Source organism: Mytilus trossulus, unplaced genomic scaffold, assembly GCF_036588685.1.
Source record: "Mytilus trossulus isolate FHL-02 unplaced genomic scaffold, PNRI_Mtr1.1.1.hap1 h1tg000024l__unscaffolded, whole genome shotgun sequence".
Classification (NCBI taxonomy): domain Eukaryota; kingdom Metazoa; phylum Mollusca; class Bivalvia; order Mytilida; family Mytilidae; genus Mytilus; species Mytilus trossulus.
In genome coordinates, this window is record NW_026963290.1 from 4,201,410 (window position 1) to 4,218,221 (window position 16,812).

At 31.9% G+C, this 16,812-nt stretch overlaps 1 protein-coding gene across 1 annotated transcript; it reads right to left on the bottom strand.

Annotated features, from left to right (window-relative positions):
• Nucleotides 1–5,119: 5,119 nt before the first annotated feature.
• Nucleotides 5,120–13,916, bottom strand: LOC134699046 (endonuclease/exonuclease/phosphatase family domain-containing protein 1-like). The gene is made up of 8 exons (XM_063560733.1): nucleotides 13,672–13,916; nucleotides 13,266–13,317; nucleotides 12,484–12,591; nucleotides 11,914–12,042; nucleotides 9,237–9,372; nucleotides 8,802–8,855; nucleotides 7,260–7,400; nucleotides 5,120–5,340 (listed from the first exon to the last, which is right to left on the bottom strand). Exons 1-8 carry the CDS (start codon nucleotides 13,914–13,916, stop codon nucleotides 5,165–5,167), a joined length of 1,041 nt encoding a protein of 346 aa, XP_063416803.1. The 3' UTR covers nucleotides 5,120–5,164.
• Nucleotides 13,917–16,812: the final 2,896 nt, after the last annotated feature.

Sequence of the window (16,812 nt, forward strand, 5' to 3'; positions counted from 1 at the left end):
TTATTTGGTTCATTTAACTTGTTTGGATTTGAGCGTCACTGATGAGTCTTTTGTAGACGAAACGCGCGTCTGGCGTATATACAAAATATAGTCCTGGTATATATAATGAGTTTATTTAGTACCACTGGGTCGATGCCACTGCTTGTGGAGATTTATTTCCCGAGGGTATCACCAGGCCAGTAAAAAGTGCTGACATAAATTATCATTGATATAGTTATATTTATAAATTTACTGTTCACAAAATGTTGAATTTTTGAAATACTTAGGCTTTTCTACCTCAGGCATAGATTACCTTAGCTGTATTTAGCAAATCTCTTATGAGTTTTGGTCCTCAATGCTTTTCAACTTCGTTCTTTATTTGGCCTTTTGAACTTGTTTTAATTCATGCGTCACTGATGAGTCTTTTGTAGACAAAACGCAATCCGGCGTTTATACAAAATTTAGTCCTGGTATCTATGATGAGTTTATTTACTACCACTGGTTCGATGCCACTGCTGGTGAAGATTTATTTCCACGATGGTATTACCAGCACAGTAGTCAGCACTTTTGTGCTGACATGAATTATCATTGATATGGTTATATTTATAAATTTTACTGTTCACAAAATGTTGAACTTTTTAAATACTAAGGCTTTCCTACCTCAGGCATAGATTACTTTAGCTGTATTCGGCAAAATGTTGAGGAATTTTGGTCCTTAATGCTGTTTAACTTCGTACTTTTTGGCCTTTTAACTTGTTTGGATTCGAGAGTTACTGATGAGTCTTTTGTAGACGAAACGCGCTTCTGGCGTATATACAAATTTAGTCCTTGTATCTATGATGCGTTTATTTACTACCACTGGGTCGATGCCACTGCTTGTGGAGATTTATTTCCCCGATGGTGTTACCAGCACAGTAGTCAAAACTTTTGTGCTGACATGAATTATCATTGATATGGTTATATTTATAAATTTACTGTCCACAATATTTTGAACTTTAGAAATACTAAAGCTTTCAAACTTTTGAAATACTCAGGCTTTTTACCTCAGGCACAGATTACCTTAGCTGTTTTGGGCAAAACTTTTAGAGTTTTGGTCCTCAATGCTCTTGAACTTCGTACTTTATTTTGCCTTTTTTACTTGTTTGATTCGAGCATCACTTATGAGTCTTTTGTAGACGGAAGCGCGTCTGGCGTATATACAAAATTTAGTCCTGGTATCTATGATGAGTTTATTTACTACCACTGGGTCGATGCCCCTGCTGGTGGAGATTTATTTCCAAGCGGATGTCACCAGTCCAGGAGTCAGAAATATTGTGCTGACATGAATTATCCTTGATATGGTTATATATAAATTTACTATTCACAAAATGTTAACTTTTGAAATACTTAGGCTTTCCTACTACAGGCATAGAATACCTTAGCTGTATTTAGCAAAACTCTTATGAATTTTGGTCCTCAATGCTTTTCAACTTCGTTCTTTATTTGGCCTTTTTAACTTGTTTAGATTTGAGCGTCACTGATGAGTCTTTTGTAGACAAAACGCAATCCGGCGTATATACAAAATTTAGTCCTGGTATCTATGATGAGTTTATTTACTACAACTGGGTCGATGCCACTGCTGGTGGAGATTTATTTCCACGAGGGTATCACCAGCACAGTAGTCAGCACTTTTGTGCTGACATGAATTATCATTAATATGGTTATATTTATAAATTTACTGTTCACAAAATATTGAACTTTTTAAATACAAAGGCTTTTCTACCTCAGGCATAGATTACCTTAGCTGTTTTTGGTAAAACTTTTAGAGTTTTGGTCCTCAATGCTCTTGACCTTCGTACTTTATTTGGCCTTTTTAACTTGTTTGGATTCGAGCGTCACTGATAAGTCTTTTGTAGACGAAAGGCGCGTCTGGCGTATATACAAAATTTAGTCATGGTATCTATGATGAGTGTATTTACTACCACTAGGTCAAATGCCACTGCTGGTGGAGATTTATTTCCACGAGGATATTACCAGTCAAGAAGTCAAAACTATTGTGCTGACATGAATTATCATTGATATGGTTATATATAAATTTACTGTTCACAAAATGTTGAACTTTTGAAATACTTAGGCTTTTCTACCTCAGGCATGGAATACCTTAGCTGTATTTGGCAAAACTTTTAGGAATTTTGGTCCTCAATGCCCTTCATCTTCGTACTTTATTTGGTCTTTTTAACTTGTTTGGATTCGAGCGTCACTGATGAGTCTTTTGTAGACAAAACGCGCGTCAGACGTATATACAAAATTTAGTCCTGTTATCTATGATGAGTTTATTTACTACCACTGGGTCGATGCCACTGCTGGTGGAGATTTATTTCCCCGAGGGTAAAACCAGCCCAGTAGTCTACAATTTTGTGCAGACATGAATTATCATTATTTTGGTTATATTTATAAATTTACTGTCATCAGGCCATCAAGGCTGGTCAACTGATCAATCCGCAGCCACAAATTCCACACGTTTTTTGGTCATAAATGACAAGTGCGATGTATGAAAAAAAGAGACAACCGTCAGTCTTTTTCAATTCAAAACTTGTTGTCTTTTTTTACTATATACAAACTAAGATAGAAAAAAAAATAAAAAATTGAGGAATTGCATTAACTCCTAACTAGGGAGACTGGGTGGGTAGATGGGATAAGCCTCTCTAGTTAAAACTGAACTACATTTTAAAGAACTGATTAAGTTAAAAACATTTAGATGTAGTAAAGTTTATCTCAACTGTTGTAAGATTTAATATTATGCTTATAGAGCTTTTGCTTGAATTGTCTGCTTTATATTTTGAAAATCTTATTTCTTTTGAATTTTTAGGCTTTTATTAAAATCTGGCTATTTTCATTTATTATCTTTATTTTGCTTATCCAACAAAATACTTCATTATGTGATTTCAAAATCAAAATATATAAAAAAATTTCTGTAGAAATTTGGGGCCAATATATTTCATACTATCGTTTCTGTAAAGCTGTACCAATATTGTATGAAAGTAATGCAAAATATGTGAATAAAACTATTTTACACATAATTTTATTCATATTGATTATTCAATAATTTGTCATGTTTTACATCTTAGGGGTAACATGTTTGTCATCGTACATTAACATCATCTTAAAGACTACTCAGTCCAATGAGACCGTACTTAATCAATATAGCGCAAATTAGATAATCAAGAAGGTAGAAAGGAGAAGTAGATATAATGAACTTGATTTATCTTTAAAGGTATTTTTAAGAAATCTTTAAGCATATGGATGGAGTGTTAAGAAATTTTCGTTTCATCCAAAGTCTAAGATATTATTCTTTTCAAACAAAAAATGTTTCTAGAAAAAAAACATGTTAACTGGGTGTCATTGAAAACGTTAATGTAAGTTTTCTTTAAAGAGAAGATTTCAAGCCTCTAGGTGAGAAGATGTCAAGCCTCTAGTTAAGAATATGCCAAGCCTCTAGGAGCGAAGATGTCAATTATCAAGCCTTTAGGCGAGAAGATGTCAAGCCTCTAGGTGAGAATATTGCAAGCCTCTATGTGAGAAGATGACAAGCCTCTAGGTGAGAAGTTTCCATTCCAAACTTGGTCAAATCATAACTTTGAAATTGTTCTTTTCTGATGCTTGATCAACAATGTGGCATTTTAGAGTAAGAACAAAAGTTGGTGTACATGGAGAGCAAAATAAGTTTCTTCGGTTAGAGTGACATGTTTTCCTTTAGCCTGCTGTGTTTCCTTGAGAGCTAATATTTAAAACATATTTTCAGTCTGTGTTAGTTAAGTACATAGCAACGTATATTGATATGTTATTAACATGTAAGAATGTGAAAGGAATATTTGCTGCTGGATATAAAGTAGCCAACACTCAATTAATACAGTGACTAGTTTATCCATATACCCATTCTTTTAATGCAATCTAAAGTTTTTTGAAAATAGTAATTTAAAGTGTAGAATGTACGTAAAAAGCGGCAAAAAATTCATTTACAACATTTTGATAAAAATATATGTGTTATTGCTGCCAACATTTTCATGTCAATGGTATGAAAATATTGAAAGGGTCACCGGATTTGTTTTCAATAAGTCCAGAAATTTAGCATAACATTGGATCAGAAACAAAATTGCTCTATTATATATTATTCACTCATATTGAAATGATTTTAAAAGCAAAAAACGAATCCGGTAACACTATAATAAAAATTAAATGGATATGGTTACGGCAATAAGATATAATTCGTAATTTAAGAAATCTGTAATTAAACTTAGCTATTCGCAATTTAAAGTGCCGGTTTTTATCTAGGTTCTATAGATTTGTAGACCTATTTCACAAATTTGTAATCAAATACATTTGACAATGCATTAAATGCTACATATATAATCTTTTCAACATTCCCAAATATCGCCTAATTACTTATATGTAGTACCTATAATTTGCCTAAAATTGTATTTGAAATGATGCAGTGTGCCTGTTATTCTTCCAGTAAAACTATTTTGCCAGTTTCACATGCAAATATTGCGTAAAATGTACAATATATTTGACAATATTCTATAACTTGGACGTTTGGAACGTTGTATATTGCCTTGTTTACAGGTTATTGTTAACTTATTTGACACAAGAAAATCGTTAACTATTGCACTTTATTTACCATATTGCGTTAAGAGAGCACTGTGCAAAATGTCGTAAAATTTGGCATGAATTGTCCTGGCTTTAATGCGTCATCAATTCATTTGTACCAATTCAAAATAAAGGATGAAAACTATCCCATAACGTATATTTTTACAAATCACAAGCACATAAAGGAAACGCATTTGAGCTGAAGCAAAATATGTGAATAAAACCATTTCACACAGAATTTTATTCATATTAATTATTCAAGATTTTGTCATGTTTTACATAAAGTTACGATTTATCAATTACATAAATCGTAATTATATAATTAGTTTCTAAAACATATAATCTATATATTTTATCCACTAATTCTTCTAAAAAAGTTAACATGTACGTCCTAATGATACTAACATATGCACCTTTCGACAAATATATGTATGATGAGTCATTGCAGGGAATATTTTAATATATGATAACTTGTAGCAGAAATGTGTGTTAACGATTTCTGTAGAAAACTATCATCATCAACGTTTGATGTGATTTGAAATTTGTTCCACAACGTTTATCAACCAGTAAGGGTAAAACTTGTATCCGGAATAATTCTCAGATCTGCCGAGTCATAGTCTTTCCCTGTGTATAGCTCTGTCCAAACTGGACAGTGGTCACTGACAACACCTCCCCACGACCATCCGTTAGGTATCAATGGACTTGTCAGATTTTTTCTAATAACACCTGAATTACCTTGAAAATAGAAATATAAAATAATTACACAAATCATATCGCTCACAATCATGATAATCTGCTTATTATCAAATTTTTCTGCGCAGTAACATTTACAAGAACATGCACATTTTAGATATTGATACTTTCTACTAAAGCTAAAATTATGAACCTATTGACAATAATAAGTTTTGTTTTATATCTTTCGATTATAAACCAGACAAGCTAAGTTTTGCACGAGAGAAGAAGAGCTTTAGTTTTAAAGAAGAGAGAAAGAAATTTTTAAAACATATACTTTCCCATAATCAAATGAATATATGAATAGTTGATCTTAGCTGTATTTGATCCTCAATGTTCTTTCTCAAATGTTTTTTTTTCTCGGCCTTTTCAATTTTTGATAAGAGTGTCACTGATTTGGTTCGAGTGTCACTGATAAGGTTTTTTTGATGAGATTGTTTTTATAAAACTAATGACTAAACATTTACCACTACACGAATTAATTAAATTAAAGAATACACAAACTCTTAGCATTGGTATGGAACAGGTTATAGAACTCATGCACTTTTTATTTAAGTCTAAAAGTAACAAAAGCTACGCGACACGATATTTTGTGACATCTTTTGAACTTATTTTGCTAAAGATCATTCTCCACCTGTTTATAAGAAAAATGTACATTCCCAGTGAGTTTGTTTTAATTATTTGTAAGTTTTCTTAACCTTGTGTATTCGCGTCTAAGGCATTTTTTTGTGGAAAAGAAAGATATATGATTACTTTGTATTACATCCCTTTGTATTAGAGGTGTCAAGCATTATTTTAATTTTTGACTATTTTAGTCGAATGTACATTAAATTGTACATCGATGTTTTGACATTTGTACTTAAATATTATCCCAGTTTTGTGCTTATATACCAGTATTAAGGTAAGCTACAATGCAAGAGATCAAGATAACGTGCGTCACATCTCTTTGACTACCATGTAACAAACCTTTATTTGACCTTTGAACGCGCGTCTGGCGTACACAGCCTGGTATCTTCGATCAGTCTTTTTACATAAGTACTACGTTAGTAAGTTAAGGCGAGATATCTTGATGAAATATGTGCATGAATGTCAGTGTCAATGATACGACGCATGTATAGTGGACCATTGACTGCATAATTTACTAGATAAACTGAGTTTACCCTTGCTTAATCTTTATGATTTTGTGATATGTCTTGGAAGATTATTGTGTACACTACTGATTGATTTTTTGTTATCTTATCATTTTCCCAACTTTAATATTAACATTTTCATAATGAGTTTGTTAAATAAAGGCAACAGTAGTATACCGCTGTTCTAAACTCATAAATCCATGGGGAAAAAAATCGGGGTAACAAACTTAAACCGAGGGAAACGCATTAAATATAAGAGGAGAACAACGACATAACACTAAAATGTAACACACACAGAAACGGACCGAGCATCAGACAAAATCCGAGTATAACAAATATAACATGAAAACCCAATACATGAATTTGGCATAGACAAGTTTCGTGACACGACTTATCGCAATGTGAATTTACACTCAAAAATAAGAGAAAACAAACGAAGCAACGTTAAAATGTAACCCACACACACACACACACACACATGAACTATAATATAACAATGGTCCTATTCCTGACTTGGTATAGGTAATTTTTAAAGAAAAAAATGGTGGGTTAAACCTTGTTTTGTGGCATGCCAAACCTCGCACCTTTATGGTGTGTAATACTAAAAAATACATTGTTCCTCTTGGTTAATCATTGACGTATACGGTTGTGTTTTGCTTCCTGTTAAACATGAAGATAACACGATGGTTATAGTTTTGTCTCATGTATCAGTTTTCAATATGTCAGATAATTTTCATGCTTCAATATTTTAACGAGTGTCAAATATTGCTGACAGATGAAATTATTCCATACCTGAAAATGCCTTATTTGTTCTGCTACTTATCCATATATGATCATAAATCTGACTACCTTCAGGGTTGCTATTGCTGATGTTCGTAAACTCACCAACTGGAACACAGTTACTATATTCTTTCTCTCTCATAATATCAAAGTCTAATAAGAAATAAAGTAATTTTTAATAAGGTCAGATTGTTTACAACTGGATAAAATCATTAATATCAGTTATTCATGCTTTGACTAAGATATGAAGTTATTGTTTTAATTTCTTTTTTTTTTATGTTTGAAAACAAACATTTAAGAAGACAGATATGTATATATTTGTTTAGGGACCAGCTGAAGGACGCCTCCGGGTGCGGGAATTTCTCGCTACATTGAAGACCTGTTGGTGACCTTCTGCTGTTGTGTTTTTTTTTTATTTTGGTCGGGTTGTTGTCTCTTTGACACATTCCCCATTTCCATTCTCAATTTTAGATATGTCACTGCATTTCATTCTATGGTAAACCGTTATTCAATGATATAGTCAAGACCAATGAACCATTCTAATTATTTACTTAGATAATTGTTAAACTAAGAATAAATTCCCCATTTCTGTGACAGTTTAAATGTGGTACCCTTTTGTGTGCAATCTAGAACTGTTAAATGGTAATTTTTTATCGTCCATTTCATCTCCTGAATACTGCCTTATTAAGCTGCAGAAGTGTGAACACTAATACTTCAAATTATTGAACATTGAGGATCAACAGTGGTCTACCGATGTTAAAACTCATAAATTGTTTTGATATACGAGCGAAGACACAAGGAGAACCTGGGGGATTGAAATAACTCCAAACACATTTAGACCTGGTGCATACATCGACAGAGAGAGCTATTTGATAGCATTGTCCATTCATTTGTCTACTAAAAAGTAATATCACAAAAATACTGAACTCCGAGTAATATTCATAAAGGAAAGTCCCTAATCAAATGGCCAAATTAAAAGCTCACACACATCAAACGAATGGATAACAACTGTCATAATTCTTTGGTACAGGCATTTTCTTATGTAGAAAATGATGGATTGAACCTGGTTTTAAAGCTAGTTTAACCTCTCACTTATATGAAAGTCGCATCAAATTCCATTATAATGACAACGATGCGTGAACAAAACAAACAGACACTGTAGGTAACAATGTCAAAAATAGGGACGCCGCAGTAATTATATAAACATTGTATTATTATCTTAATCACTTTAAAAAACAAACAAACGTTACTAAGAAGCACAAAAAGACAATAATCAATTTTAACATCCTAATTTTGCTTTCTTATTATACGATGTTCTTTATCTAATACTAATTATTCTTTCTACCTTTAGTTTTATTTAACATTTTATCAAGAACCATAAGCATAATTCACAATCATTGCCATCAGTATTGGTCATATTACGGAGCGTTTTTCAGGTTAATGGCTCGAGTTTTACCTCATAAAATGGGTTGCATCATCGTCTCTTATTAAAATTGAAATATAATTTAATTTAACTTGAATACACTGTGTACTGCGTATACGCTTTTATCATACCTTCCATTTTTGGGTCTAAATTGAAATCTCCTAACATAAGGATATCCTCCTCTCCTGAAATAATATTAAAATGACATATAATTAAATTATTGTTGCATAAAGGCTTTTGGGAGCATTACTTTAAATTATTCCACACTGAACAGTAAATGACAGATATGTAAAAACGCTGTTTTTGTCATATTCAAAACTAACATTATATCTTCAGGTAGCTTTAAAATACCTTAATCATTTAATCTAAAATATCTGAAAAGGAGGTAAAATTATAGGATTTTTTTATTCTGATAGGTTGATAATTCCGTGATTGACGATTTATTACAACAAACATACATTTTACGACAACCTAACATAAAACCCGGGACCTTTTGATCGATTCATTGACACAATCACTAGCCTTGGAAACTGGTTTACTGCATTGCTACCAACGTATTTGATTACCTGGATATTGTTTTTCTATGGCATCTATCACTTCAGGTACTTTATCTATCTCCTTCTGAAGCCTTTCTAAGTCTTCATTATCGAAACCAGTAGCTTTTAGATGTACACTCGCTATTATACAATCAAATTTTTTGATCTACAAAACACGTATTATTAATGTGTTTTCATAAGATTTTTATAAAACTATAATATTCAGCATTCAACAAATATAAAAAAGAACCATATTGCAGAATGCCAAGACCATCAACACTGTGCTATTGCAAAAGCGAGGCGACATATATAAAAGGAATATTCAAACTAATAAGTCAAAACAGACTGACCATGCAATTTAATAGTCTGTATCGTCTTCTCTTAATTATCATCATCACCATTGCCTTTGTCTTCAATCCATTTTATATTAAAAAAGGTCAACCGTAGCACGGTAAAGGAAAAAAACAACAAAAACAACAACAATACAAAACACTTCAAAGTTAACTAAATATTTAGAGAATTCAACAACTGGAAGTAAATGAATGTGCTCTGCAAGGGTCAACCTGCAATCAGGTGTTACCGTCATGATTAATAAAAATCCGATGTAGTTTGCTGCATTGGGTTGACGTCATAAAAACGGAAAGGAAAGACTGATTATGGCTGAGCGAAATAGAACACATCCATGGATTTTTGTGAAAACTCATCACAGATACCATGATTATAATTTGGTATGCCAGATGAGCGTTTTGTCTACATAAGACTCATGTCAATTTATCGAACGCAGCACAGATACTAGTAGTCTCAATACGGTCAACCAAACGATGTTACTGTCAAAAAAAATAAGTAAAAAATGCCTCCAACTTTACAATCAAGAACCTTTGATTCAATAACTGTCTTCGATCGATTATCAACAATCTATTTAACAAATCCTTATAAAGCCGAAAGCCCTGTTAATTCGTAAAAGCTTGGATATATAATTAACTTATGCGAATTTTGCGTCAATGTTGCAAGAAAAATATAAAGTAAACAATAAGAAGTCTTAGTCATATCACATGAGTATTAAGTCCTTATGTGACCCTCACTGTCAATATCAGGTTGCGAGTATGAAACTACATCTAACTGTTCGTTTCGTTTTAACTATTTCAAGTTTAATGAGATATATGCCAAAAAACAAACGAACTTTGAATTACTCGTGAGATTACCTTGTTTCTATCGTACAGTAGAATAACTATTTAAATATAATGGTAAAAACTTTTATATGACTTAAATGGTTAACAACTGCTATTTTTAAAGGTTTGCTATATCTTGCACTGCTAGGCAATTATCCTTCAAATTAAGTACTGATATTCAATGATAAGTATTGTAAATTATCCTATTCTTGATATATATCCCAATAGGTAATAATATTCCATTCCTTATAAGTCTGCCAGATACCAGGCTTATATTTTGTTCGACGGACGCATGTTTCGTCTAGATAAGACTCATAAGAGGAACTAAACGTTTGATAAATGACGACACGACATGCAAATACCAAATATTATCAGTCAAATTATATAAATAAAGGCATATATATATATATATATATGTATAAATTACTCAATATCTCCAAATTAAATATGATAAAAACTTAATACTTAATAAATTTGTACTCAGGTGAGGTTTTGGAATTTGTGTCAAATGTTCGGACTCCTTGGTGTTTTTCCATACAATACAATGTAAAATATTTTGCCCCATAACACCCATTTATTTTTTCATATAAGACTTAAAAGCTCATGAAGGTCGTTTACCAAAATTATTTAAAAATCTGGATTTTCTTTCTTTTGTTTTGAGACTTAATAATATCAATGCAAATATAAGGTAAAAGTCCGAGTCAGCCTTTTCCCGCCATATTTTAAATCTCAAATATCTCGAAAAGGAGGTCCATGACCTATCAATATTTTTAGCTTATTTTTATCATTAATCATGTTAATTGATGCTCTACCAGATTATAGTATCAATTTTAACTTCCTAATTTATTAATTTTCACCTTACTTCTCCTACGTTCATCCTTAATACATTTTTATAATCCTGGTACTTTTGATAACTATTTAATCCAAAAACAATTGATTTTGTTCAATTCATTTCGTGCATGCGGTCAGGTTTATTCCATCGAAATAAACTACATATTGTGCCTGTACCAAATCGGGATGGTGTGGTGTTTGTGGTGTTTGTGGTATATTTGATTGTTTCTATTTTAACTTCTAATTCTAGTATGTGTGGTGGTTTGCATACATGTAGTCTGTTTTCTGTCCAATATCTTGGATAATACCTGTTACCATTGTATGTATTATTTGATCTCGCTGAATATTTTGAATATGATGAAATTAATCTGAGTAACTAGTATTTTTTCCATTCGATGGTAAACATTTATCAAATTGTACGAAAGTAAATGCAATTACTTCTTAGGTATTTGTATTTACTGTTATTAAAAAGTAAAATAACAAAACATCCGAACTCCAAGGAAAATTCAAAACGGAAAGTCCTTTATCAAATGGCAAATTCAACAGCTCAAACACATCAATCGAATGAAAAGCATTTACCACACTTGGCACAGGCATTTCCTTATGAGGAAAATAGTATATTAAACCTGGTTTTATATCTAGTTAAATCTCTCCCTAATATGACAGTCGTATAGAATTCCATAAAATTTTCTGTAGATTTAACTTACCTTAAACGTTCCAATAAATGGTGCCCTAGTAAATGGTTTAGATGAGTTATTTGGTTTTTCTAGCAACGCTGAATGATTTAATGTTATCCCCCTTGCGGTGTCGTATAAAAAGCCATTGTACGCCATACTCTACAAAAATTCAATAATTAATTATTATCTTAACAAAAACTGAAAAAAAAACAACAAACATTTTTAATATTTTGATGTTATTCTAAAATGTCAAGCGTGCCCTTTGGACCTTGCCTTATCTTGGAAAGTTGGGATTGTACAATTATTTTTTTTCTTCCTTTAATTCATTTCTAGACTACAGCGTTAGCTAATAGTACCCTCGGTGTCCGAAATGGCACCGTCAGCCCCACTGATTAATTTCTATAATCATACTAATCCAAGAGGTACCGATTAATGGCAAATGATCTGGCTGTACCCCTTTGTATAGAATAGCAATTTGAAGAAAAACTGTAATTTAAAACATAATTGCAAACGAACAGAATAGCGAAAAGCTCAACACACTTTTTTTCTAACTAGGAATAATCGTTATGGCTATTTCTACAGAACAGAGAGGTGACATACTTGGTACATCCTCCCAGTAGCATCTGATACTACATGCTGCCACTTGCCACGATGTCCTGGCCAATTCTTTGTACAGGATAAAGATGGACTATTTAGTTCTTCACAAATCTACAATCAAAAACATAAAACTTGCATGTGTAATTGTCTATAATCGGTTACATCAACATCGTGTGAACTATTGCAGAAAATTGTCTCAATTGTATACATACTGTATATCCTGATTTTTATATTATTTTAATTAGCCCTTTTAAAAGCTTTTACAAAATATGTTTTATTATAAAAATACTTTATAATCAAAATTCGCATTATTATTGACTTTAAACGGATTTTTTGTTTATGTCATGTGTACAGTCATCAATTCTAATTATCTTGAAAATAAGATTATCATAACAAGACCGTTGATTACTTATTCATTTAGCTTTGACAAGTAAAGCCCGTATTGCTTACCTGACTTCGTATTGGCTTTGAGAAGAGCAAACGAGCAGCCGAAAATACAGGTAGAAAGCAATGCTTTATTTGGCACCGGACCAACTGATTAGCATTCATTAAGTTTGAAAATACAACTTTTTGTAGAGAAAAATGCATACACATCTATCATTATGAATATAGAACTCTCCCTTACAGACATTCCATTTGTTAACAGTAATGAAAACAGGAAAGGTTAGATAGTCCTAATGATTTAGAATTTGAAGACAATATAATGAAAATGAAACAACGGTACAGCAAACTCCAGACGAAAGAAGACAACAGACGCTGACATGGTAAATTTTATTGGTAAATACCTTTTCCAGGGCCTTTTTATCAGCCAGCTCTTGAAATGCTATTAAACTAAATCTGAAATTTAACGAAAGTAATATAACTATGTGTTTCTACTTTCTTTGCTACGCAATGATCAGGGCATTAAGCTCTATTTTTGATTATAATGTTCTCTTTTTGCATCTCTTTAAAATCGGTAGTGTTTAATTGTCATGATCCCTATTTTCGGGTCTATCAAAAGCGTCTTAATTGACATTGTTTTGCTTGTCCCTCTTTGACTTTATTATTTTGTTTTCCTTTTTGTAACTTCAATCAATATATAAAATTTCCTTCTTACGACGCACATTAATGTATGACTTCAGCTAACCACGTGCCAATAATTAAATATTTATCTTATCTTTTTTTTCATAAGATTGTTTTCATGAAACTTACCCATTTTCCAGGATTGTCATACATACAACTTCTTTAACTCCTGGATTATTAGCTTTTTCTTCATAGAATCTTTCTATATTCCAACTAGCTATTCGTACTACACCTTTTCGTCCATGTCTAAACTTAAATGGTGTCACTGTTGGTCGAGAATATGATTTAATTATGTTAATGATGGGTTCTAATACCTTTAATATATTTTCCATGGATTCGGATAAACGCCTTTTTTTGCTATTAGGTATCTCCATATTTAAAACAGTATGAATGATGTTAGTGAATAGAGCTAATTTACAAAATGAAAAAGTTTTAAAATTAAATATGTTCTATAAGTATTTAATAAAAAATTAATACATCCGCCTTGCATGTAAAACTTTAACATCTTATATCTTTATCCATATGTGCGAATAAGGGAATACAGCATAATATTGAACTGTACATGACCTTCTAGTCCGGGTTCATCAGAGGAGATTGTAAACCTTCACTCTTCACTATACGAAATCTACTATTTTTCAAGAGGTTGATTGACCCAAAGAATCCGAACATTTTAATATTTAGATTACTTTGATTATATCAATGTCGGTTTCACTTTTGTTTTATAAAATCAATTTAGTAAACAAATTATTGTGAATTTTACTTTGAGGTTTTTATAATTTAAGTAAGCTTGCGCTATAACGGAATATATTTTTTGTTAAGGTACATCACTGATCAACTCTCTTTTTATTCAAATACACTGTAATAAATTCAACGTAAATAGTTTACTTTGAACCATTTGTCTTTTATACGTATGCTGAATTATAGTCAACTAAAGTCATGTACTGATATCTTTGAAGAATTTTTACATTCATTGGTTAGATACAACGGATGGTGGATACTATTTATGACAGGTTATAACCGACTCAGTAGTCATTAATGATTTTTTTATGTAAATTTACTATTTATATTATCTTGAATTCGACACACTAAGGGTTATTTTTCTTCGCCCAGACATAGATTACCTTCACAATATTTGTCATCTGGTTTTCAAATTATGGGATTTTAATGCTCTTCATCTTCTAATTTGATTTGACCTCCTGACTTTTTTCATTGTCACCAATGAGTCCTATGTAGACAAAACACTCATCTGGTTTACCGATTTATAAGCAAGGCATCATTGATTTGTTTTCTTTTACAATGTGTTTCCTTTCCTTGTATTTCTTAATGTTTTGCTCTCACTTTTTCAGAATCAATGATTACAAATAGCACTTCCACCGTTATAAACAAACACAGTTAGATCTTTGAATATTGTTTTTATTGGTATTAATATTGAATTTGAAATCATGTTTATTACAGCACTGTTAATTTTTAAACCACAACAATGCTGAATGACAATTGAAACTTTAAATACAGTTAATAGATTAGCACCTGTCTGTTTTCATGATTGTAATTATTCTTGCAGATGTAGTGATATACTGGATATGTCACGTGCAAAAACTACACAGTTTGATAAGAAACATTTTATATTTGCATCTGCTACTCTGGGAAACAGCATATCGGACCATTTAAGGACCGAAAAAGTTTTTCTTAACTCTAATTCAAGAGCCGTATACAGTCCTGGAATTAATCAAAATGCTGTTTTTCTTGATTCAGATAAGCTTTTTAATATTTTTAGTAATTGCTATAAATTTTTGTATTATGCCTTAAATTTTGTATGTGTGCTATATTTTTATTTGAGCTTTTTGATTGTGCTTGAAATTTTTGTTATGCTTCTGTTCCGGCGTGCTTAGATGTTTAGCTTAGTAATGCTTTGCATGTATTTACTATGCCTGTGCTGTTTCTATATATTTGAAATAATAATTGGTGCTAATATATCTTATCTGCATGTTCTGTGTTTCAATGTAATGTATATGTCATTCATATTCGAGGAAGTGTTATTGTTTTTGAAGCCGGAAGGTGTCAAAGGTATCAACATTTTGACATCTGCAATTTCCTCGAAATTAATGACATTTAATGTATTAACTGGGAATGGAATGAACTGTTTTCTGCTTACTTAATCAGGAGAAAATATAATATAATGTATAATATTACAGTTTCTGAATTTAATGACATGATATCAACAACTCTTATACCGAACATTGTTATACTTGCGATTTACATCGTACTCGGAACATGCGGAAATGTTTTTGTTTTGTTGGTTTATTCTTTTCAAATGAAAGAACCATCAGATGAAAGATATTTCATACCGAATTTAGCTGTATTTGACCTGATAGCAACGATATACTGCGGCGTTAACATGATTATTCAATGTCTTAACCAAGTTACATTTCCCCACAATTTTTTGTGTAAAACGACACAGTTCTTTGCCGGACTGACAACATTTGTTCCAGTTCTATTATTAGTTATAATTGCAGTACAGCGATATCTCAATGTGTGTTTGCCTCTGAAACGAGAACTATCGCTTCATGTTAAGAGAACTGCGTTGATATTAACAATAGTTATGTCATCTTTAGTTGCATTGCCGATACCGTTTGTTTACGGTTCTGTTCAATTTCATAGCCACACTACTGGGATTAAGGGACCACGTTGTGGTAAATTAAAAGAAGGACACCAATTAGAAAGGGCTGTATATGCCATTGTTATAGGTATTCTTGCTGATGCTACAGTAACTACACTTATTGTATTATATTCATTAATTGGGGGTAAAGTCTTTCGTCAATTAAAGAGGAACAAAAGTAAAAGTAGTAGAGTAGAAATTCAGAAATTCGAAGTCAAAAACTGATGAAGGTGGCGAATCAACAACCGGAAAAAGTTGTGATGATCAGAATTATGTCACTTCCGATCTAGATACCAAATTGTCAAATTCAAGTAAAGAACAGCGGTTGGAAATCAATCCCCAAACAACTCTATCGCAACTCGTTGGATCCAAAAGAAGACAAAAGGATAATCGTCGAATAACTCACAAATTGTCGACTATGTTATTTATTATAACGTTGGTTTTTCTATTTAGTTATTTACCGATAGTGATGTTGCTTCTGGCTGAAGGTTTAAACAAAGAATGGCACTCACACCACATCTTCCTATATCTAAAGACCTGTATTCATGTTTTTATATCATATGTTTATAATTAATAATATCGTGAATCCTGTTTTATACGCTTTTATGGATATC

Coding starts and splice junctions, on each gene's coding strand:
- LOC134699046 (XM_063560733.1), bottom strand. CDS start 13,916: ATGGAGATACCTAATAGCAAAAAAAGGCGTTTATCCGAATCCATGGAA. Junction 8,856..9,236: donor CATAGAAAAACAATATCCAG/GTAATCAAATAC, acceptor ATATTATTTCAG/GAGAGGAGGATATCCTTATG. Junction 7,401..8,801: donor TTTAGACCCAAAAATGGAAG/GTATGATAAAAG, acceptor ATTTCTTATTAG/ACTTTGATATTATGAGAGAG.